Here is a 25,966-nt window from a genome sequence, read left to right on the forward strand (position 1 = left end):
TCTGCTTTCTCTCTCCCTCTCCCCTGCTAAATTCTTCACCAAAACTGCACTGATTCTGCAACTGGGCCACTCTCACCGACCTCGGTCCTGGGCCCAGTCACTCTTCACTTGCACTGCCTCCCTGGCAACCCCTGCACTGCGGGACTGTCTCTGTATCCCTACAGCCCCCCCCAGCACTTGTCTGCACTTACCTTGCACTTGCCACCAGCTGGCCCTATTTATTTTTTTATTTCTATTCTACTTATTTGTACTGCACTCCCCTCCTCCCCCTTCCCCTTGCACTTTTTTCCTTCCCCCTACCCCTGCACTTGCGCGGTCTGAATGTCACCTGGCCTAGTAGGATCGTTGTCTGTCTTCCCCTTGTTCCCCCCTCCCTGCCTCGTCGCGCCTTGAAACACTTGTGTATAGGCGCGTTACAAATGCCATATCATATCATATCATAAATGCCCCACAAGAAGCCATGACCTTGCCAGAGCTGCACAATTGCAAAAAATAAACATGAAACAGGCATTGTCTAACCATCCAGACGGTGGAACCACATACCTATCAGCATTCCACACACACCCACCCTCGTGTATTTCAGAAAGGAGCTCCTTCTTTACACACCCCTTCTCATTAAGCAGACAACCCCTCACCTCATTACTAGTTTGTGGCGCTTTGAAACACTGTCTTGTTTAAGTGCCTTATAAATATCAAATAAATTAAATACTGCTCCTGTTGATTAATACTATGTAGCTTAGTTTTTCTGTAACTTTTGCCTTCTTGTCTGTATCCCATTGTTGTACAGCGCTCCATTGTTTCTCGAAGCTGTGTCTGCTAAATAAAGTCCCACAATTAATAAATAAATGAGTGTTGTCGACCTCCTGTCTGTCATCCTTCTGTCTCTGGTCTGTCTTCTTTCAATCCCTGCATTTTGCTCCTTCTGTCCCTGTTATGCTCTTTCTGTCCATGCGTTCTCGCTCTTCCTTCTCTGCCTGCATCCCCTTTCCTCATGTTCCTTCTCCACCTGCTTTTTGTGCTGGCCCCCCTCCTTCTGCACCAAAATTGCTTCCTCCTCTCGTGGAAGGTCTGCCTTCTGTCCCAGTAACTCCTCCCACACAACCATCCAATCCCTGTATTCAGGCACACTTTTGCCTTGTTTTAAAGCAATCTTGATTTCTTTTAGACCATTCGCTCCATGTGTTAAACATGCAGTTTTATTGTCGCTCATCCCTGCCCCCCTGTTCACACATTGTCCCTAATAGTCCCTGCCCCCCTGTTCACTCATAGTCCTGGCCCTAAAAAGAGTTAATTGTTTCCTAAAATGTAAATGAATAATCATAGACTTATTCTTGGGCTCAAGCCCAGGGACCGCATCTCTCCTTCCCTACGACGTCTTCACTGGCTCTCGGTTGCTTCACAGATTACATTCAAATCCCTTTGTATCATCCACAAGGCTGTCTGGGGGCAGGGACCACACTATCTGCAACTCTTTCTTATTAAATATTCCCCCTCTAGACCTCTGCGCTCCTGGCAGCAATTCCTTTTGTGTGAAGCGGTTAGCTAAACCGAGGGCAGGTGGTTGATCGCTTTCCTCAGCTGGCTCTCTTCTTTGGAACAGCTTTCCCCTCCCTCTTCGTCTTGAGCAGGACCTTCTTACATTTCTGGAAGAGCCTCCCTTCCACCCCACTCTCCTCTGCTAATCTCATAGTTGCTTGTTTGGTGTGCAGGGCCCTTATGCATCCTTAGGGCCCTGACCTCCCACACCGAATCGCCCCCAGCTTCGGTCTGTCTTCAGCACTTGCCTCGGCACAGCCTCCCCCCTGGAGGCTCGCACCTATCCTTCATTGCACTTCACCTGCTGCTCACCCACGAGCCAGCCCCTATCCCATGCCCCCCTCCCTTCTGCACTAGCACATTCTGAACACTCACAAGGCATAGTAGGTTTGTCTTCCCCTCCCCATTGTATTTTTATATTTATCATTTTTATGTATTGTCATTTGTAATTGTTTATCATCCCGTGTCCCCTCCCTGTTGCCCTGTGGGCGCTTTGAGACAGTATTTGCTTCCTGTATAAGCACCTAACAAGCGAACAATAAATAAATAAATGTGAAATGGAATTCTTAGGTTGACTTCTTGGTTAGTGTTGGAATTCTGTTTAATGGGTAAATCAAGCTTCAGGGATTTAGAGAGGGTAGCTAGGAATAATGAGTGCAGTTGCTCCCCTTCAGCATCTTACATTGTTAAGCCTATCCCGAATAGCCCAAATCTCTCTGCTGCTGCACTAGAGCTGCTGCTTATTGGCTGTGGGCAGCATGACTTTGGTTTAGATATTAAACATGAGAGGAGAACTTCTTGAACTGCCTGGGTAATCACTTTTTGCATGTTCTTCATAGAAAAGTATCTTTGTCTGGGTTCAAGGGTTTGTAGGCTCTACAGTTTCCATAAGACATTTCTAGAGTAAATCCGTCGCTGAGCTGTCTTGCAGGTGCTTTTCCATGGAGCTACTTTTGTAGTGGAAGTTGCCTGTAGTATTGGAAACGGTGATTTGTCTACGCTTGGCCTCTTTTTACTAAGCCAGTGACTACTTAAATGCCTCTTGGTTGGTTGCATGTTTTTTTCCCTTTTATCCGCGTTGGGGGCCATTCTGTGAGTGTTCTCGTCCCCATCTCCCTCTTCATATCTCTTCATATCATATATACTGCCACTAAAGTCAGACGGGCTGCCTTCCTCAGCTGGTGCAAACCATTCTAGAGTTCTTTTACTGCGGCCAAGAGCTCTGCGGATGGAGGTTGGTAACCGTCTCATTCCGTTGCACCGAAAGCAATAAGCTTAAATTAGACTGCATAATGGCCTGGCCTAGCAATGGGATACTTACAGGCTGTGCACATGAAGAATTCTCTTGAAGATCAGGTCAAGGATGTCTCTAAATCTAGGACTCTGATCTAATCAGCTGCTGGGAATTGCTCTTATAAGTTTGCTTTAGAAATGAGGGACCTCAGAGGACTACAGCAGGCCCTCGACCCACTTTTAAAATAAATCCTAATTATATACAGACTACTGCTGTAATGCAAAGGATCGTACCTGGGTATTTGATGACTTTGCAAAATGTATTTCAGACTATCATTACCCAGGAGATTTGATGTTTTTTTAATGGTATCTGCCAAGCTTCAAACCTGGCACCAGAAGGGTAAAGTCTGATCTCTACTCGAGTGTGCAACCTGCTGGGTCTGACTTGGCTCTTGCACTGTGATTGCCCCTCTCTATTCATAGTGTAAGAGGTTGCTCAGCAGTCAAGAGAATGTTCGGATAAGAAGAGCCTGTGGACCTCGTGATTTGTCAATATCCATCTGTTTGTGCGGTTTGTCCTACCAGCACTTCGAACAATGATAAAGTAATAGTCTGTATCACTTACTCCGCCCATACTGCTTTTCTTCGCAATGTTGGGTCATGAGGAATAATGCGATTGACCAGCTCGCCAGGTGCATCCCGCAACTCAATCAAAAACATTTCAAAGATATCTTGTCTTTTCTCAGTCGTGCGAGTAGTTAGACTTTCTACTTCCCCAGGAGCAGAGCTCACACATCAATCGCATGCCTCTGAGGTGGAGCGTGCCTGCATGTTGCAAGTTCAAATCTTGGCAGGACTTCCTCAACCCTTCTAAGGTTGCTACATTACCATTAACTGCTTTTTTGCAGCACTTGGAGGCAGGAGGAATCTGGCATGAAGTGCTGTATAGAAACCGGATATGAAGAGGGGGAGCATCGAAGTATCTTATCTTTTGATCCTTTGTGTAGTTTAGGGGGGAGGATAGGCTGAGACCACTTAAAGGCTCTCTAACAGAATCAAGTTCTTAGGAAGTTGCTTTCTATTAGGGACCGAGTGGAATGCCTCTGTCGCGTGTGTGTATTTGATATATTATACCCATGTTTCTGTCCTTATCATTGGATCCCGCCCTCTACTTCTGTATTAAATATTTTGCAAAATATAAGTGCTGCCTTGTGCATATGTTGCAGAACTGAACAATTGAGAGGTCCTTTTAGAAACTGGATGCTACACACATGCATCAAGAAGCACAGTGTTGTCCAATGTGTATCCATCCGCCTCCTGAGTGTTGTGGAGCGGCCTGGATAGCTGCTTCCGTCTGGGGGCACACTTACCCTATTGCCGTGTCTAGAAGACTTGAACTCATGCACGCTTTCACATTTTCACTGCTTATCATTTTCGCAGGCTGCAAAAGGCCCAGGAGGAGCACCGCACAGTTGAGGTGGAGAAGGTGCACCTGGAGAAGAAGCTGCAGGATGAGATCAGTATGGCGAAGCACGAGGCACAGAGATTGCGTGAACTGCGCGAAGGCACAGAGAATGAGCTGAGTCGGCAGAAGTATGCGGAGCAAGAGCTGGAGCAGGTGAGCCCTTGAACCGACATGCAACCCTACAAAATCCTCCCCGGAAGACGGGGTACCTTTTTATCTTATCCAGTGCCAGAAATGGACAGATATTGGTTAGACGATCAGACTCCATGAAATACTGACTTTAGGGTTCAGCATCAAGAGTAAGAGCTGCAATACAATGATATTGTAGGTTTTTAATTGAAGCTGCTACAGATGTTCGAACCCATTTCCTTATGTTTGGATCTACATCCCAGCCACCTGTGTCTGTGAGATGCTGGAGGCTACAGGCTGCTTAACCTTACCTGCATCTCTTCCCATGCACTACAGTGCTTGGCCAACATCCCTGAGCAACAGAAGGGCTGCCCCCTGCCATGTCTTCAGCATTGACACCTGTGTCTGTGAGATGCTGGAGGCTACAGGCTGCTTAACCTTATCTGCATCTCTTCCCATGCACTACAGTGCTTGGCCAACATCCCTGAGCAACAGAAGGGCTGCCCCCTGCCATGTCTTCAGCATTGCCACCTGTGTCTGTGAGATGCTGGAGGCTACAGACTGGTTAACCTTACCTGCATCTCTTCCCATGCACTACAGTGCTTGGCCAACATCCCTGAGCAACAGAAGGGCTGCCCCCTGCCATGTCTTCAGCATTGCCACCTGTGTCTGTGAGATGCTGGAGGCTACAGGCTGCTTAACCTTACCTGCATCTCTTCCCATGCACTACAGTGCTTGGCCAACATCCCTGAGCAACAGAAGGGCTGCCCCCTGCCATGTCTTCAGCATTGCCACCTGTGTCTGTGAGATGCTGGAGGCTACAGGCTGCTTAACCTTACCTGCATCTCTTCCCATGCACTACAGTGCTTGGCCAACATCCCTGAGCAACAGAAGGGCTGCCCCCTGCCATGTCTTCAGCATTGCCACCTGTGTCTGTGAGATGCTGGAGGCTACAGACTGGTTAACCTTACCTGCATCTCTTCCCATGCACTACAGTGCTTGGCCAACATCCCTGAGCAACAGAAGGGCTGCCCCCTGCCATGTCTTCAGCATTGCCACCTGTGTCTGTGAGATGCTGGAGGCTACAGGCTGCTTAACCTTACCTGCATCTCTTCCCATGCACTACAGTGCTTGGCCAACATCCCTGAGCAACAGAAGGGCTGCCCCCTGCCATGTCTTCAGCATTGACACCTGTGTCTGTGAGATGCTGGAGGCTACAGGCTGCTTAACCTTATCTGCATCTCTTCCCATGCACTACAGTGCTTGGCCAACATCCCTGAGCAACAGAAGGGCTGCCCCCTGCCATGTCTTCAGCATTGCCACCTGTGTCTGTGAGATGCTGGAGGCTACAGGCTGCTTAACCTTACCTGCATCTCTTCCCATGCACTACAGTGCTTGGCCAACATCCCTGAGCAACAGAAGGGCTGCCCCCTGCCATGTCTTCAGCATTGCCACCTGTGTCTGTGAGATGCTGGAGGCTACAGGCTGCTTAACCTTACCTGCATCTCTTCCCACGCACTGCAGTGCTTGGCCAACATCCCTGAGCAACAGAAGGGCTGCCCCCTGCCATGTCTTCAGCATTGCCACCTGTGTCTGTGAGATGCTGGAGGCTACAGGCTGCTTAACCTTACCTGCATCTCTTCCCATGCACTACAGTGCTTGGCCAACATCCCTGAGCAACAGAAGGGCTGCCCCCTGCCATGTCTTCAGCATTGCCACCTGTGTCTGTGAGATGCTGGAGGCTACAGGCTGCTTAACCTTACCTGCACCTCCTCCCACGCATTGCAGTGCTTGGCCAACATCCCTTAGAAACAGATGTGCTGCCCTCTGCCATGTTTTGAATTTCTGTTAGCATTAGCCACTGGGAAACGCCACGACCATCCTGCAGGGCTTGGCCTTCAGACTAATGCTAATTTAAATCCCTTGTAATCAACACTAATTACATTTTCTCCTCACTGCTGATTCAATTCGGCTACTAAAAACTCCAAAACCACCTCGAGAGTTCTGTTATTAAATGCTCTGAATCCTGTAATTTCTAAACCAGCACCATGCTAGGAATACTATAATGCTTTTGTCAATGGGCCTTTCCTTTTGACTGATTGGATGTAACATTGCATCTCTTGTGTTACACGTGTCCCCCATTAGCACATTCGTTCCCAGTGTTGCAGAGCCGCGTTTTATCTTTTCAGCTTTTTTCTTTCCGGCATACTGCGAACTGTTGCTTGGGATATTTCTCCCTTCTGTCTGGCATCCAGGCATAAGAGCCCTCCGAGAAGGTTTCTCTTTGAGCTCTGCTTTGAAACTGTTCCTTCTGGTCCTGTGAATATCTCCCATCACTGCATTAATAGGGTTGCAAGGCAACTCCCCAGGATCCCTGCAAATCAACTGATATTTTAAAAAAAGGATCGTGAACACAAAGGTGAACTTTGTGTGGCTGGCTTCCATCCAAGGCCTGCTGCGCAGGGACTGACAACACATGTATTCAAAGGCATGTGCTAAAACATTTAAGATGGGGGAAGACCTGTAACAAAACTGCGCCCTCCTAGCAGCCGGTAGTTTCTCTGCAATGTTTCCCATTGCTGGGTGTTAATATGCTACTGTTAGTCTTTCTTTACATGTATATTTCAATAAGACTGCATGTGGTATTGCAGTCCCAGCAACAGCCTGTTACTTTTACATGAAAGGGAAAGACTGTAGGAAGAGGGGTTCATGAAGACAAGCCCAGGCAATATGGCGGCGGCCAAGTTGGCAGAGTGGTGGCAGCCGGGCCATGAGGAGTGGTGGCCTCCCCCTCTCCCACATCTTTGCCCTTTGTTGCTGCACAGTGATGTCCTCATCAAGGGGCGAGCAACCCCGGGAGGGGGGTGATGCATTTCCAGGCTTTTGGAGGGTCATGCTGCAGCAAGCATGTCAGTGAACACACCATTTCGAGGGGATTGGGTCCTCCGACGTATTCCATATCTGACAGTAATCACTGCAGCTGTGCTGCTGTGATTACTGTCATAGATATGGAATATGTCGTCGGACCATCCCATCGGGACCATCCCAAACTTTTTGTGGAGTTTGTCAAGCAGGGACTATAGATTATATTTTCTCTTTGCTCATAGATGCCATCCTATTGTAACTTGAACCCATCTGCAATTAATCAAATGGTGTAATTAATACTGGTTATCTTCTATTTATTACCAATATATGGTAGTCTTGCAATCATGTGGCAGGTGCTGACCTGACAAATCAAATCCCAATGCTCAAAGTGTCATTCGAAGCTGTGTCCACACACATCAGCCCAAAATCATGGGCATATCCCAGGCCTATATAAAACATATATACATACTTCAGAGTGTATTCTACATGCGCTTCTCCTATCTAAAGGAGAAAACCATAACCATACCGGAAGGGTACTGTATGTTACGGCAGGATAGGGAGGATGGCAGAGGGGACGTGGGGGTTTGCGCTGATCTTTAAATCCTCGCTTACTATCTGGGAAATCAGTGGCTAAATCATGGATGGCATAGAGTTCTTACATGTTAAAATTACCCTTATTGCTGAATCGTCCATGAATGCCCTTTTAATTCATAGATCTCCATCTATGTCAGATTACTTTATCAGTGCCCTGTCTGACTACCTGCTCTCCTTCCTGAGACCCAATACGAGCTTCCTATTATGGGGTGATCTTAATTTCTGGTTGGGACACAAGGAGGGCAATCTTGCTTCCAAGTTGGAGCTGGCCTTGTCTAATGTGGGTTTTGAGCAAAATATCTGTGTTCCAACCCATTGCTTGGGGCATACTTTAGATTGGGTTTCCACAGGATTTTCAAGTATCGCCCTGTCCGTAGTCAGATCACTATTTTGTGCACTTCACAGTACAGGCGGAATTTCCTAAAAAAGTCAAGGGTGGTAGGACTCAAGGGGCACTAGTGCGAAATCTTAAGAATCTTACACTGGAATAAATTTAAGCCCTGTTGACCCCAATGGCTACTTTCCTCCATCAAAAATCCTCAGAGGAGATGTCGAAATCTCCTCTATTAAAGATGGATAACATCGCAAACTGGTTAGCTCCACTTAAACACAGAAAGGTTAAGGAAGGGGAAGAAAATACCTTGTGGTTTTCTCCAGAATTAAAAAAACTTAACTCCTCCACATTTAAACTTTTTTATATGTGGAAATCTAAACCCACCCCTGAAGTATTGGCAGCCTACAAAGGAGCAGCCAAAACATACAAATTATCGATCATAGATTCTAAAAAATACTCTTAACTCTCGAGTACACAATGCACCGTCTGATGTTAAAGAACTCTTTAACGTTTTGAAAGAGCAAGAAACTATGCCTCCTCCTGACTCTGATCTGTTAGTGAAGGATGTGGCATGGTGCTCGGAGATTCATGAAGCCATGCAGGGCGAGCTGAATGGGATGAGGGTAGATATAGTCTGAAACAAAGAAAACCAAACTATTGTTTTAGGCGAAGGTGTAACTGGGGGTCATGTTAGATGCTCTTCCATCCACCAATTTTTCTTCTATATCAGTTGCCGATTTGTCTATTATAGTGGAACAGTTAAAAGCCACTAAGTGCAAGGGTGGCCCTTGCTCAGCCATTATTAAAACGCGTCCACCCGCTCTGCTGGAAGCCATCTGCAAGTTTGTGAATACATCCCTCATGGAGGGTCTGGTGCCCCAGGAATGAAAAAAGTTGTGGGTAACCCATATTTTGAAAAAGCCTGGTTTACCCACTGATGTTCCGCTCAGTTATAGGCCGATTACCAATACCCCTTTTTTTGTTAAAAATATTGGATTGGATTGCGTATGTACAAATTGCAGATCATCTTAATAAATGTGCTATTCTTAATAATGGCCAATCAGGGTTTAGGCAGGGGTTTGGAACAGAGACTGTGTTACTCTAATTAAAGTCTAGGCTCTTGGAATGCATGGATAAAAAAAAAAGCATCCATGATGATGCTGCTTGATCTGTCGGCTGCCTTCAACCTGGTGGACCACTCCATTATGGTCACCGTAGTTGGTGGAGGTGGCAAACTTTTCGCCAAAAGCAGCTCGATGGATAGCTTCTTTCGTAAGTATTAGGGATAGTAGAATTTATCATGAGGAGACAGTAGCTTCGTTATTTTATAACCCTAAAATATGGTGTGCCGCAGGATTCTTGTATTTCGCCCTGCTCATGCAATATATTTATGCCACTTTTTTTGCTCTCTTTCAACAAGAGGGGCTAGTGTTCACAAACTATACGGATGAAACGCAGTGTTGACTTGATTGCCCCTTAGGGTGTGATTCCCTGCCAGCCCCCATCGACCCCTAGGTAGGGCTGTGTGGGGTGGGCACAGAATCACAAGTCTTGAGTTATGATGGGAGGCGCCTCAGGGGTTCGGCCTAGCGCTTTTGACAGTTACCCGAGTTCTGCACCCCTTGTCATACTTAACAAAAATACAGCCAGAAAATATTGTGTAGTTCGTTGTGACTCAGAGACCTTATTATGAAGCATTACTCAAAAATATGAAGCTGACACTTGAATGTAGCAAGTCAATATATATATTATCACTTCTGTTCTCTACCAGCTTTGATCATCATTATGCCTGCTATAATGACAGCAATAATAATGTAGCATACTATTATATATATGGAAAGCGTTCTTGCATAAGCTAAAAACATAATTGGCGTCTAACAAAGATTAAGTACAATTCATCATTCTTACAACACCCGCTTGAGCACTCTTGGGGTTCATGTTATGTAGTCTAAGCTATGCTATGATCAGGAGTGGAGTGACATAATAAAGCACGCTGTAAGTCTAACATATGCAAAAATGTTCAACCAACACACTTAAGGCCTTGCTGTTCTGCATGCAAAGTGACCACTTGGGGGCCTGCTGCTCTGACCTACTATCAAAATGCTCTTCCCAGCCCCACACGATCTCGTTTTCTCTCTGCTCGCTACCGCCGAGTTCTCTTAGCCTTAGTCTGTGTGCTTTTTATATTAACACGCGTGACTTAGTCTACATATACTATGTGCGTCATTTCCTTGGCCTGGACAGAACGTCTACAGTCTGACCATGCTCTTGAGCTTAGCTTTGCATTACACCCATTATTTACCTATGTGAAAACTCAAGTGACGGCTACTGTCTTTGCTTCTTGTTTATTTCCATTAGAATGCATGGGCTTCCGCTTGACGACCAAGCAAAGCGCTAGTTCTCTTCTGGCCTATTTCAAATGCCATTATATTGGATGCATTTTCTGAAGGGGTTTAAGCGCGACAATAGATTTGGACACTTTAACCGCATATCATGCTTTCTGTTCAAAGCTGCTTATCAGTGCAGAAGCATCTCTTGACCCTGCTATGAGTTCATCTACAACAGAAAGCTGAACAGGAAGCTGTCACTTGTGGTTGGCTTATGTGCACCCGTGTACTTCTATTTTGGTATGGTGTTCCCTGCCTTTGGCCTCTTATCTGATATGCCAGGTGCGAAACTTAGCGGTTGAAGACCAGAAGCTGCTATCCTGTGGCTAGAAAGAGGAAATGATCAAAACATGTTCATCGCATTTGTTTAGAGCCAAGGGACAGATTATGCACTTACTCTTTGCTAACTACGCTTCAGTGTGTGGTCAATAGAGCTTCTGCTCTTTAGAGCATGTTTCGATGCCTGTTCCTTGAAAACGGCTCCTGTACTAGAAGTGACCGTGTGTTTAATACTCTCCTCACACTTGTAGTCTCTTGCTTAAATTCGCCTGGTCTGAGCCAACTTGGCTTAATACGACCATTAATATGACCATTAATTCATGACAGTGTGTCATCCCCATTTCTGGGACACATGTAATTGATGAAGCCGAGCTGAACCAGATTTATGCCCTTATAGAGAGCTGGATGGTTCATAACAATCTGGCTCTGAACAGAGAAAAGACTGAGCTTTTGATTGTTGGCTCCCATGGAATTTTGCAAAAACTTGACCTGTCCTATGAGAGCTTTCTAATTGGAGATGTAAAGATAATTCCTCAAAAGAAGGTCAAGACATTGGGCATTATATTTGACCAACACCTCAATATGAAGGCAGCCTACTGTCTGCATCATCCTACTACATTAAGTTTTTGTCCCACCTCTGACCTTTTATCACTCAAATCAATGCAGAATCCATTGCAAGAGCAAATGTAGTGGCTAAGATAGATTATTGTTGTAGCCTGCTCACTGGACTGAATAAGAAAGACTCTAATAGGCTGCATGTGGTTCAGAATGGGACAGTGCATGTGGGCATGGGATTGGCCCACAGAGACCAGGTTTCATTGGCCAGACAGGCATTGCACTGGCTCCCAGTAGAGGCAAGGCTCCTTTTCCGCCTACTAGTTATCACACACAAATGTAGATAGGGCAAAATGACTTCAAGATCTCCTCACTGAAAAAACTCACAGGAGAACTCTCAGATCCAGTAACCAGGAGCAGCTGATGCTTCCTAGGTGCAGAACTCTAAGGGCCGAAAAGGGCGCCTTTCATTACGCAGCCCCAAAGGCTTGGAACGACTTGCGTCTGGAACGTAGATGCCAGAAGTCTACAGATCTCTTTAAGAAGAAGTTAAAAAACTCTTGTTTGCTTGAATTTGCAAGCATGAATTTCTAAGATCAGTTGGTTAGTCAATAGTTTTAGCTCATTTTCTGTCTTTGTTTGTTGCACTCTGATGCCTACGTGTCCATGCTCTGCGCATTATAAATATATTAAATTAAAGTAAAGTAAAATCCTGCACTCACAAATGCCAATTATTCATGAGAAAGGCATGAATCTACAAAACCCCAAATCCACGTATTTGGTTGGACTGCATAGCACGCTTGATAGTAGACACAACACATAGCATATAGGTACCAGGCACTACCAATTTCCTAGGGCTTAATTGTATTCATACTTTGTGCACTATATAATGATTTGTCCAATTGTGTTGGGAGGGCAGGAACCGTCTGCTCTCTTGGGCTGAACAAAGAAGCAGGCAAACCTCTTGCGTTTGCATTGCCCCAAATATGTGTATGTAAACACAGTGGCAAAGAAGAGATATCAGTACGATTCAAGCACATATCACACGTAGATACTCAGCAACTCTAAACCGGTAAAACAAAATCATGCATTTTATTATAATGACCATCAATCAAAGATCCCAATCTCATGAACTCATAAAACCATTAACGCATTTAAAGTTAACCAAAATATATCTGCTCGAGCTAATGGAGGAGACTTGCAGTTGCTGTTTAAAACCTGTGCTTGTTAAAATGCAGCCGGGTATTTGTATAGTTTCTAAAATAGTGTAACTGGACGTGTGGTCACACAGGTCCAGTCAGATCAGCGCTGGGGCCCCCAGCATATTCTTGAGCAGGCTTGCTCACGGGCACACAGGTTATCAGCTGCTGGGGCTCCCGGACTAGCAGCTGCTGTGTGGTCACACAGAAGGACAGGGGCCTGGGGGCACCCAAGTCACACATGCTGATCTGGGTGCCCCCAGATCAGCAGAGCGGCAGGACCGTGGTCACACAGTGTCAGCCTGCAGGCCTACCATATCGGCTGAGGGGAGCGCTGCTGGAGTCCAGGGGCAAGAGGCACGTGCCGCGACCTGATCTTGTGATCCTCCACATGGGGGAACGATTTGGCAACCATGGGGTGGAAGGACCTAGAAGAATGCCTGGTCGCAGCATTCTCCAGAGGCGTTGCTAGGGGGCCGGGGGAGTTTTGGGGGTTGTAGCCCCTGATAGAAGCTCAGAAGCTACAACCAAAAGGCTAGCTAGCCCGAGTCACGACAGTCCCAACCTTAGTGCAGCCCCAGATCTTTTCCAGACCTAGCAACACCCCTGCCTGATTTCCAGGTTTCGTACTGGGCCGATTATCGCCCCGTCTCCGATCATCCTGAGGCACGTTTCGGGGAATGGAGTATGGCCTGACTGCTGAACGTGTCAGCAAGGAAATGTAACTTTTACAATAGCCTGGTTGGCCGCAGGGCATTTCCGGGCTGTGGCCCAAACATGTTTCACGATTAATGGAGTACATTTGTCTGAGTGCAGGACGTAAAATTCCAAAAAGCTGTTAGTAGAATTAAATTTGATTCAGTTAGTATTCATGTTTGGTTTCATTGATATCCATATTAATTAACCCTGTATAGGTAAAATACACAGTCAACAGAAAAAAGGGGAGAAAGGGAATTTAAAACGTATTTATTTTTGTTGATTTATTTTATTGAGCAAAAAGTCCGAAAAAAAGTGCAAATGATTTGTAGTGAAATCAATACTGGTAAGGACCAAAAAAAATTCCAAACAATACAATTGTTAAATGAACTCAAAATTAAACACTCTTGAGATGCAGACAATGAAAGAGTAAAGAATAAAGATTCTTTTTTAAGAATAAACAAAAAAATACATTTATACAGAGAATTTTTCTTTTTTTTTAAAACGGTTTTGTAAAACGAACCTTTGTAGTAGAAACCATCACAAGTTTTAACAGCAGCAGAAAACAATAAAGAAACAACAAAAAAACAATTCATCATGTTTGTGCAAAAAAAAAAATGTAATTTATTTTTTAAATGAAATGTATATGTAAATACATGATTGCACAAGTTTCTGACCGATATTCGGGCGTGAACTTTTGGCTTTGCTGGTTTGGCATGGAGTCTTGGGAAGCGGTGCACATGAAAACGAATGTTTGATGTCAGAAATATGCCCCTAGGGGGGGTCCCAGTGTCCGGGGTCATGTTGGGAAGTTGGCATGCTGGCACTCATTCATTCATTGTGAAACATCGTTGGGGCACAACCCGGAAATGCCAGCTGTCAACCAGGCAATTTCACTGTAAAATTCCCTTGCTGACGCGTCAAGTATTTGTTTCTTGTGTTCGTCAACGTTCCTATACGGGAGGATAGGTCAGGGGCAACGTGCTTGCCTTGGAAGCAGGACGATGCGGACCAACAGGTCCGATCCCCGGGTCCGCGCTTAGAAACCTCTGGTTATTAAGCGCCTTATAAATAACCTATCATATCATAACGCACAGTCCTCATGAATCGTCCCTCATTACCTAACAGGCCACTGTGAAAAAGAGCTGCTTTTCCTTTATTGAGTTTTTTACTCACGTCTCCCAACAATGGAAGAGTGCAGTGTCCCTGCTTCTCCGGTCTTTGGGTGCTTTGGCCTGCCACGACGTGCCTCTGTGTGCCACCATCTGCAAGTGAAATAATCAGTTTCCTGCTGCTGGTGAAGACTGGAACTGGTTCATACATGTTGTCCATTATCCTGACTGCCACCAGCATTGTCTTTCTGGCTGCTGCCGCTGTGTTTTTCCTTGCTGTGCTCGCTCAGGATTTCTTTGTGAACACATAAGGATGTCTGCTTAGCAGTGAAGAGTTTCTCCCTCCCCCCCAAACCCTCCCCATGCCTTGTTGTGACTGCTTTGTGGGTGGGTGATGCAGCATGTCTTGAAAGTGATGCGTAAATGAAGGGGCAGGCTGGTGCAGCTCCTGGAGGGTGGCAGTGATGCGGTGATATTTCCCTAGCCCTGTGCAAGGAAGGTGGCATATGGAACTCCTGAGAGTAGGGTGCTGCCCCCATCTGCGGGCAGGAATGAAAGGCTCGGCTTTCCAGAGGAGTGCATCGTGGCCATGCTGCTTGAAACACAACCACTTGAAATGACATTTCTAGAATGTTAGACTTCTTTTCGCTCCCAAAATGTTTGAGCCAGTTTCAGACTGAGGAGGCCCATTCATGCAGACACCTAGAGAGTCTGTTAACTAATAATCGCTGGTAGGCCCATGATACTTAACCACAGGTGTGTGTGTGTGTCAGTGGAGGGGGCCTGTGTGTATATTGAGAGGGAGTGCTCATCTCCAATATACCCTACAGTTGACCGCAGCCGCCAGGCCTGGGGACCTGCCTCTAAGACTGCATATGTAATTGCGGAGAAAGAGACCTTTTGGAATGGAGAAGTAACGAAACAAACGGAGGACTTCTGAGAAATAGAATGCGAACTCCAGAGTAGGCAGAGACATGGCCAGCCTGGGTGGCCTGGTGCTGGCAGTCTTGGGCACCAGCTGGATTCTGGACTAGTGCACACTCTTTGATGGTTTTATGTTCCACTCTGAATTGCCCTGAGTGAGAATGCATTTGAAACGGCTCACTTGAGTAACGTGCTTGACTTCTAGATATGAGACGGCCAGGCCGGAGAGTCAGGCAGTGAGAAGTGTTACTGTCAGCAGCTACCCGAGCAAAAAGCGCTTCAGACGCAGTCCAGACACCCAGCCACGCGTAAACACACTGAGCTTAACGATAGGCATAAGCGTTCAAGGCTAATAGCTTGGCATCTCGCTGGCACATCGCCTACTGTCACACTGGGTGTAGATAGGGGGCACCGGCTGCCTGCAAAGGCAGAGGGAGCTTTTCAGAAGGGCCAGGAGCATAGAATTTCACATCCATGTTAAGAGAACGACTACAGGGCGCCTGTCCTCGTACTGTATAACAAAGCCCTATACAGACAACATCTTTGCCCAAAAATCATTTTAGGTTTATATATTGCCAGCCACGTGTTTCTCACTGTCTAACATACAATGTATCTGGCTGACCACTGACGTGCATTCTAAACGTTGGGAACTGCTTCAGAAAGCTGAAGCAGTGGGAGGGCTGCATGATTGGCCCAGGGTTACAGGAAATAGCTGTTCCTTGCTGGGCTATAACACACCGACGTGTACAGGTTAGCAGGAGTCTCTAATCTTGACAGCCCACCCAGCTGGCAATAAAGCTCTGAACAGGACTGCTGTGTGGTGTACCAATGCATCGCGCTGCATGGCTTCCCACACTTGAGGCAAGGACACTTGTTTGATCCAGGATTGTAACTACTTTGCACAGCTGTTTATACGGGGGACCAGTATAGGCATGTATAACTTTTCTGAAGGATCTCCTCCTTTACGATTCATAGTGGCGGTCATTAACAATGATTATGTAACATGTCTACTAAACCGCCCCCCTATGTGTGCAACAATACTGTAAAATGGATACACATTGGCACAGAGACAGATACAGGCATCTTCTTAGGGCTGTCGAACCCATCTTGCTTACCTCCCTTTGTCTCGTGATAGTCACATACGTGAAACCAGTGAACCGGGACAGCCGACCCAGCCCTTTAAGACAGGTTAGCAATACTTTGAGATGTATGGGGAGGCCGAAGATACTCAAACATCAATAATCAAAACGACTCAGGAAGCTGGCACAGTTGACTGTTTTAATGTCAATTATTTAAAACCGGGAGTACAACAGACATCAACAGACCTCTCACAGCATGATCTCAACAAAATGTCACTTATCTTTGATACTTTCTTGAAGCCTTATAGAATATCTACACTCTCTTGTCCCTGCATCTCTTCTAGGAGCGTCAATATTACCTCTTATGATGTCACCAATCTGCTCATTTGGTCCTTTTTTCATGCTTCTTCTGGGATTTCATTCAATTGGCCATCATACTGTCGTGTATGCAGGTATGGCTTTCTCAAAGGGAACCTTGCCTCGACGATTCTCCTTGGTATCAGTATTTTCACTGGTACTGCACGAGTTTCACACTTGACTCCCAACATATAGGCAATATGGGCGAGATACTTGAAGGCGGGGGGGGGACTCTTGGAGCCTGCTGAGATCCTACGTCACCAGTTCTCATGTCAGAACTGTCATTTATTTTCTGATCCAGAATGGGCCATGCAATGTATAGCCTGTGGTGTTCTCAGTGCAGGTATTTTCTTGCTTGGGTTGTCCGTTTACATAGATTTCTTTATCGGTTCTTTTATTTTACAGCCACACTCTGCTCTCCTCCCAGACCTGCCTCTTGGTATTAATTTCCCTTTGTGGAAAATTTTGATGAAGGTGAGCTTTCCATAATATGGTACAGTAGATGAACCGAAGGCCAAACCGAAGGAAATCAAGGACTTCAATAGGTGCGCAGTCTTCTCACTGAAAAATAGACACCTTTCCACTGCAGTGGCCAGAAGAATCCAAGTGACAAGCCCTGCAAGCAACATGGGCCAGGGATGACCCGGGAGAAGGAGAAACCTGGTGATGGAAAAGAAGCCCCTGCAGAAATCCACCACCCCCTAATCCTACTTGGTCAACTCTGACCGTGCTGGAATGATCTTTGCGATCAGCCATGACGTTGTCCTAGATGGGTACAACCATAGCTCCTCTCGACGGGACGTGGTAAGGTTTGGGCACCTCCAAGTACAAGCCTCGGCATATAAGGAAAAGTCATGAGAAACCTTAAGGTCTGCTTTCAGAGTTCTCCCAATGCCCTCAAGTTTCTTCTTTTTATCTTTGCACTACCTGGGAAGGGGGCAACCCTCTGTAACAGGGGATGAATTCCTCTGATGCAGAGTGATGGATGCCAAATTAAAAAGATTACTGATCAGTATCATGGCAAGTACATCCATGGAATCTTTAATTATGTTTGTGGGACAGGTATCTCCTAAACGTAAGTTTAAGTTTCTGTACTATAACACGAATTTCAGCTTCAGTACAAGTTTTGAATTCGAGCACGAGTGAAGTATTGTTGTGGTTGACCGCGGTCAAGGCGTGTCGTGAGTTTACATCTTCGTGAGGATTTCTTAGGGAGGATTGACTATTGGCAATGGCCTGTGGTTTTGTTAACACATTTATTTTCTATTCCCTGGCACCAGGTGTGATCTCCGGTAATGGGAGGAAATGGAGATGTTTTATTTTCGTATTCCTTAAGGATCGTAAAGAGCTCACTTGAGACGGATCTTGCATCTTTAATTCCTAGGTTTTAGTTTTGGCTACTATGATGGTTTGTATAAATGCTTGAACTCCCTCTTTGTATTTACTCAGTGTGAAAGCACCGGGGTTCTTGCACCATTGAAGTTCCAGAGCTCTTTTCACTTTCCTTGCTTGTGGAACACAGTCATTAAACCATGAGTTTTTTATGTTCTGGCATTTGATCTTTTCTGGTGCCAGTATGTCATTGGTGGAGGCAATGGTATGAAAGAGATGTAACACTTGATCTTTGGCGTTGGCAAATGATTCTACTGGGTGCAGGTTTGAGAACATTGATGCAGAGAAGTTGGTAGCCGTCACATTTTAATCATTTCGGCATTCCCTTTCTATTGTTGGATTGTTATCTATTCTAGTAGGTGCTCTGGGAAGCAGTAGTGGCCTGACCAAGGACAAGCCTGAGTAGATTGGGATGTGCAGTGTAGGTTGCGCGTCAGTATCTAGTCTATTGTGTGGCTTCCTTTTATGGGTTTGATCTTCAACCTGTTGGATAAAGCCAGCAGCATCAAGAGCTGCTAGAAGTGACGCAGCTTGTATGTCAGACGGGTCTTCTGCCCATCGATTGACTTCCCTTGCTACAATCATGGGGGAATTAGGGTTGGTCTGTTCAAAATGGCAAGTAATCGCTCTTCAAATGAGAGTAGGTTTTGTGGTGGTTTATAAATAATAGACATGGTCAACGAGGAGTTGGGATTAATCTTCATCTTTACGAGCATACTCTCACACCCTTCATTAGTCGAGATAGTGATGGGGTGACAGCCTAGGTGTTCTTTGAAAATAAGTGCCACTCCTCCACCTTGGTGCCCAATATGGTCGGTTCTTAACATTTTGTACACAGACGGCAGCCAGAGAGAGGTTGATATCTGTGCGGTATCGTGGAGCCATGTTGCTGTGACAGCCAGCATATCAAGATCATACATAATGAGATGATCAGCAACCTCAGTCCCATGCTGAACCAGTGTGCATGTATTGAGTAGGGAGCATTTCACGTTCTGGTTCTGATGCGACTCCTTAACATTGAATGTAAGATCTAAGTCGACTGTGGACGTTGCCCTTGGAGGCAGTTCTATCAGTATAGTGCATCCATTGATTTCTTGTTATACGATTGGGGTGGATCACAGTTTGGTTCAAATGAGGGGTGGCATACAGGGGTCGTGAGTAGCAGTTGGGAGTAGTCATCAAATTAGTTCCCTGTGATCTAATTAATTAGATATGGGCAGTAGTTCCTGAGACTGGAAGCGTTCCAGAATGACTAATGTTTGGTTTGGGTGATGTCTTGTTATCTTAGCATTATTTAAATTGGGAGTGATTTTTTCTTCACCTTGGTTAGTGTGTATAACAGTATTGTCACACATACATTTCCTAAATGAGTAATCTGGTCAAGGGACTGATATCTGGCAAGGCTTACTGCCTGCCTTGTTTGATAGGGAGTTTTCAGTAGCGTAGACATATCGCGGGTCCAGACAGGCAATCAGCGAAACGCTGGCGGTGGCTGCCTACCTTGAATGCAAAAGGAGAGAGAAGGTGTGACCTGGGACAGAGATTACCGGCGAAGAGGAGGGCGGCGGTCAAAAGCTCATTTGCACAAACCGGCCTTCATAACATGCCTCTGGCTGGATTTAAGGCCCAGTTGTTGCTGGTTAATGTAGTTCTGTAGAACTACTAGGAAAAGCGAGTACATGACGTTAAAGCAGACTGTGCACTTTTCCAAATAGCCTAAGCTGGCAAATGAAACTGCAAAACAAAATGACACACGCATGTTCTACCTTGCCGAGTTACCTTTGCAAAAGTCACGTTAGGCAAGTCAATTCTGAAATAAAATCGCCCAAAGACATTCCAGAAAACTCACTTATAACGATGTCTAAAGATGGCCAAATTCTGTAACTTGCAAGAGGTTTATAATAGTATACCAATTCAATAGCCTAAACAGCCTATCAGCAGTCAATACAGAAGCTAGTGATTTCAAAAGCAAACCCACTTTGCTATCTTAAACTGTGAGGGTGTTCCTCCCCCCGCCCCCCTTACACGCACCCTTTTTCTGGTGTAACTGGTGTCTATATGAAGCGTTTTGGGAATAAGTCATGTATCTCAGTCATCCTCTTGAACATTCCTGTAAGCAAGGCACATACACAGGGAACACGCGCATAAGTAATGAAGTCCTTCACAGAGGAGCTTAATCTATGCTACAAATCGTACTGCGAAGCCGCTAAGTCGCAGAACTCTACGACAGATCATCCTATGCAGCGCCATAGCCATTCCACAGATATGGCTGTAGGTCCTACTGTCAGAACCTCTTCTCAAAACATGCATAGTTCTCACCATCCCTACATTGCACATATTATAGACCCCTATTTAGCACAACTCTGCTCTTCACATTTCCTTGTTGGGCTGTGGTCCATCTTGAGAGATGGGCGATGAGCTGGAGTGTGGTATATATGTTCGGTTTACATCTGTTGCCTCTTCTACCTGTCCAGTTTTGTTTGTTGAGGCAATATGAGTGTATGTGTGATTGCAAATCAGTACTGTTTCCAGTTGTTCATGATACATTGGCCTGTGGCAGTCATGCTGTGGTCTAGGTATGTTAGTGGCAGGTCAGGTGGGGGTAGTGTCGGAAAGCCGAGTAGGACCAACACGAGGCAGAGTCCCAAATATAAAGTTCAACAAAGGTCTATTGAGGTCAGTCACATAGATGGGCCAAAATGAATAAAAGGCAAATCAAAACTTTAATAACAATATGGCTTTTCCTCAGATAATACATTTCAAGCCTAAATGTGGCTCTCTTCCGCAGGCAGAAAGTCAATTTAAAGTCACTCAGTTTTGGGATTTTAACTGACACTGCACTTCTTTCTGGTCTCCCAGACTGAAGATTTCTGATAGTCTCCTTCTCGACTCTGTAAAGACAAGGTTGCGGTCTGGAAGCGCGATGTAAATAAAATATCATATCATAAATATCATATTAAGGTACGCCTTCAGACTACACCAAAGGGAAGGGGAGAGTATTGGGCTCGGCAGTGTCTGGGCAAAGCCCCAAAGCGTTCACCACAAGGCTGGCTACATGTCCTGGCTAGTGTCTCACCCTGGTCTTCTTTGCTACCCCAGGACCTGGCCTTATTTCCCAAAGGCCCATCCCTGCATTGCTCCTCGGTGGTCTGCCACACTGCTAGCTAAGGGTACCTCTCTGACAACTTCTGCCTGTTCCACTAGAGTCTGTCCCTCTTTCTGCACCTCCTTGATGCTTCACCATGGCCCCTACCCCCCCACCTATTCTGCGTTGCCCCTGTAGTAGTCATTGGTTTCACTCTAGTGGAACAGGCAGAAGTTGTCCGAATGCAATTATCTGCCTGGGGCGCATAAGAAATGCCTCAAACTCTTCTATAGTCTCCGTATGAGTGTCTGGGATTTCTGATCGTTTCTATGGAGTTGTTGGTGATGCAGTGGCCAGTGAATGGTGAGCTGTGCAGTAATGGAAGGATACTGTGCAGTATCTGGTTTCTGGTATAGTTTAGTGTAATGGCTAAATGATGACAGTATATCCAATTATATTTTTTAGCCCATTAATCTTGACTTGATGTTTCATTTGTCCTCCTAACAGAAGTGATTGTCAAGTAACAGACGTTCAGCTTTCTTGTTTAGATTTTAGGGTTTTTTCATGCCACCAGATATGTGAATGCCTCCACCCTCTTTCAGGCAGGCTGAGGCTCATGAATGAGGGGAGAGAGCGTGATCCGACCTCTTTGAGGTACAGCTTCATCTGATCCTGTGTGGGCACTTTGGCTTGCGTCATTCTGTGGATGCAGCTACATCTGTTCAGGGGCTCTAGATTATAACAGTGGGAGTGTGGCACTATTTGCTTGAAAGCCTTTCATTCTGCATTGCTGTGTTACATACATGTTCCTGCTTCCTCCTCTCCAGTCATGTCTGAGCAGCCTACACTCCTTCGACACAGTGAAAGCTCATCAGGTTCCTTGTACTTGCATTGAAGACTATTGTCAGAAAGGGCGCTACTGTGGCTTGTTATTACATTAAGATCTATCTGTGCTTTACAAGCCTTTTATTTTTATCCAATGGAAAACTCCCTTGGCCCACCTTCTACCCCTGCCTGCGAGGCTAAAATCCTCTGGGTCATCTTCGACTCCACGCTTTCCTTCTTTGCCCACATGAGGTCTCTAAAAAGTCAAACTTCCTACTGCACCTCATCTGAGGTATTCTGCCTTGCCTCTCTTTCCCCCAGAAACTCGCTGTATATCGAACCCTGGTCCTCTCTAGGTTGGATTATTGCAACAGCCTCTTTCTAAATCTACCTGCTTCTACTCTTCACCCTTTGCAACTTATCCAGAACAGGCTTGTGAGACTTGTCCTTGGCCTCAAGCCCTGGGATCCTATTTCTCCAGCCCCGAAATCTCTCTGCTGGCTCCTTGTGGCTGTGAGGATGAAGTTCAGGACCAACTGCATCGTCCACAAGGCTTTCTGGGGCCTGGGGGGGTTGTAGGTCATATGGTCAAAAACAAAAGGATCGAATGCCTTTTGATCGACAGTAAAATGATGGAAAAAAATTGTCGTTTTTATTTTTTTATTTTTTTTTATGGAGGGGGGTTCCCTCCCCAACCCCCCGTTTTCTTTATTAAAAACATTTTGCTACCAATCCAAACTAAAAAAATATATATAAATAAATAAAAAAATTCGACCTTTTTTTTTCCGACCATTTGACTGTCGATCAAATGGTCATTCGATCCATTGTTTTCGACCATTTGACTGGACACCCCTGGGACCACACTACATCCAACTTTCTCTACCTAAGCATCTTCCTTCTCGAGCCCTCTGCTCATCCACCTCCAACTCTGAGGGTGAGACGCTTCTCCAGGCAGAGAGTGGGGGGGTAGATCTCTGTCCTCGTCTGGGGCCTTCCTCTGGAACAGCCTCCCTGCCTCTCATCTCAAACTTGAGCAGGACCACCTACGGTTCCGTAAGCGCCTCAAGAGCTTCCTTTTCGCTTCTGCTTTCTCTCTATCTCTCCCTTGCTGATGTCCCTGTCTGCTGCGTACACTGGTTTACCTGGCCACCCACTGATCTTACGGGACCAGGCTCCTGCTGGACCGGTTGCCCTTCCACTGCCTCTGGGCCTCCCAACCACTTAACAGACTGTATCTGCAACCTTACAGTCCCCTGACTGTCTGCACTTATGAGCCACCTCCCGGCTGTACTTAGTAGTTACTTTACACTCTTGCCTCCCTCCTTCCCCATCCCTTCCCCCTGCACTTGTGCGATCTGAATGACACAAGGGCTAGTAAAATGGTTGTTTTTGTCCTCCTCCTATCCTCCCTTCCTTGTCTTGTCATGCCTAGAAACACATATGTACATGCGAGTTATAAATGACTTATCATATATCATATCACACACAAACACGCAACAAACACTCACACACACAAAACACAAACACCCTCCCCCCCCCGACGGTGCTTCCAGGTCCTGGCGTGCCTGTCAACCCCTGGGCGCACTCGTGTGCGTCGCAGGGGCTGACAGTTCGATTTAGAAATACCGCTCTGTGCGGCCACAGAGCGATCTTTCAAATTTTTTTTCTTGTTTGTGTTTTATAAAAAAGGTAGTTTGATATAATAACGATTTAAATAAGTGGTGGGTGGAGCACCAGACTGCCATAGACCTGGTCACGCGACCAGCGGCCTACTCAATGCTGTCTGCCCGGAGCCGGCCTAGAGTCCTTAAGTAGAGGCTTGTAAGGTGTGAAAACTGGAGGTGGTTGGAGCAGCTGAGTGGCAGGTCCTGATCACGTGACCAGCAGCCTACTCAACTCTTCACTGTATTCTGTTCAGGGGATGAGAAGACTGGGTAGAGCAGTTTACAGGTTGGGAATATTAGTTCTCTACACAGTCGGTTTTCTCCATATTTCGTGCTCTTCATGATTCCCCATCCAGGTAGTTAGCACTCAGGCTTGCAGCAGAGTTGTGGCAGATTTAAAAGATTAGTGCTTATGATGGTTTGGGCATGCTTGGTCTGTATATGTAATCTCGATTTACCTTTAATAGGTCCAGGATTCCTCTTTTGCAAGGGTAGCCTAATTGGTATAATCTACAAATCGAAACAACTTTGTGACTGGTCCACTGATTATGTTGGTTATGATGCTTTCCCTTTGACTTGCAGGTACGCATGGCACTGAAGAATGCAGAGAAGGAGCTTGAGTCCCACAGTAATTGGTCTGCTCCAGATTCCTTGCAGAAATGGCTACAGCTAACCCATGAGGTGGAGGTCCAGTATTACAATATAAAAAAGCAGAATGCAGAGAAGCAACTACTCATCGCCAAAGAAGGGGTAAGAACCAGTGTACAAAGATCTTGCGTAGCTCCTTTACCATTTGTATCGTTGGGGCTGTGGGTCCTAAAGGGTACTTGGTATGGGGTGACTTGTCTGTGTGTAGTTAATTCATGACCCAAGGAAAACCCTTGGATATCCCAGCAGACCCCTATCTATGCCCCATGACTTCCCCAGCAATTACCCATTCAGGAAACCCATCGAAGTAGGAAGGGGGCAAGTACCAGAAGGAGCAAAACGTATGTGATGCCAGAAGGCAGGAATCCTGCATGGAGATGGTGGGACAGGAGGGTGTGGGAACAGAGCCTCATAGGGGCTCTCAAGTCCCATAAATGGAGAGTCAAAATGGTGCAAACTGCTCTAAACGTATAAGGAGCGTTACTGTGCGTTTGCTTCAACACTGTGACGCTGCAGGCACATCAGGGCTCGAAATTGCTAGGAGCAATAAGCTATTCAGCGCCTGATTAGCTTAACACAATCAACCACCAGGAGCTACTTTTGACTCCCCTGGCCAACTGGTGCCATAGAAAAGTACCTATGTGACATTAACCCTGGATGTTTGGGATTGTGGCCACAGGAGTCTTTGGGCCATATTTTGAGAACATTTAAACCATAGTGTGTTTTATAAAATGGAGAAAGGTTTATAGATTTCCTCTCATGTAGACATAAGATTTGCAGCTCACTAGCAACTCTCCCTGTTCCCCTGTGGTAACTCCTGCTTACGCAGTGCAGCCAGATAACCAGGTGCTGATTTTAGCTGCTGCTCACCAAATCCTTACTTCAATCCCTGCACATGACTCGGGACACGTACTTTTCACTCCACGGTTGCAAATGCTCCCTGCAGTGTGCTGCTGCATGCTTGAACCTTGATACCCGTATCCCATTCTCGCTCCTGGCGTTTCTTCCTGCTGCTGCTGTTCCTGCATGGACCAGATCTTGTTTTTTGATTCCTTCTAGGATTTCTGAATCCCTCATTTCCTTTCCACAGTGCCCATGATTGGATCTCTGACTCCTTTGTGGAATCCAGGGCAGGATTTAAACTGCTAAATCCTTTTGGGACACTGCTAAAAATTGAAACCCTAATCTGACCAGCTTTTCACTCAGTCACTGACTTTGGACTTTTTTGCGACTGGAAGTTTTTCTTTTCTTAATTTCAGTTGCATAGTGAGAGGGCACTGTGAAGGCATCGCGGGAGGATAGCTCAATGGCAACGTGCTTGCCTTGGAAACAAGATGACACGGAGCAACATGGGTTCGATCCCCGGGTCCGCGCTTAGAAACCTCTGGGTATTAAGCGCGTTATAAGTAACCTATCATATCATATCATATTGTGAAGTAGACCGACAACTGAATACGATTTTAAGTGCAAACTTTTATTAACTAAAAGTGGAGGGTTGGAAAACGGCCTAACTTGTCCTATGCTAATGCAGGCTTTCCCTACCGAAATAAAATGATTAAAAGCCTGCGTCAAGAAGTCCAAAGTGAATGTCTGTCTGTGTCTAAAACC

The 25,966-nt window shown here is 45.9% G+C and overlaps 1 protein-coding gene across 8 annotated transcripts in view; it reads left to right on the forward strand.

Annotated features, from left to right (window-relative positions):
• Positions 1–25,966, forward strand: part of STIM1 (stromal interaction molecule 1) — a 591,802-nt gene that overhangs the window by 461,169 nt on the left and 104,667 nt on the right. For all 8 annotated transcript variants that reach the window (XM_069640356.1, XM_069640358.1, XM_069640357.1 and 5 more), the window contains 2 exons: positions 4,210–4,387; positions 24,293–24,460. In XM_069640356.1, the coding sequence (XP_069496457.1) occupies positions 4,210–4,387; positions 24,293–24,460 (346 nt within the window). The remainder of the gene's footprint in view (positions 1–4,209; positions 4,388–24,292; positions 24,461–25,966) is intronic.

Source organism: Ambystoma mexicanum, chromosome 7q (genome assembly GCF_040938575.1).
Source record: "Ambystoma mexicanum isolate Mex_15411 chromosome 7q, UKY_AmexF1_1, whole genome shotgun sequence".
Taxonomy (NCBI): Eukaryota; Metazoa; Chordata; class Amphibia; order Caudata; family Ambystomatidae; genus Ambystoma; species Ambystoma mexicanum.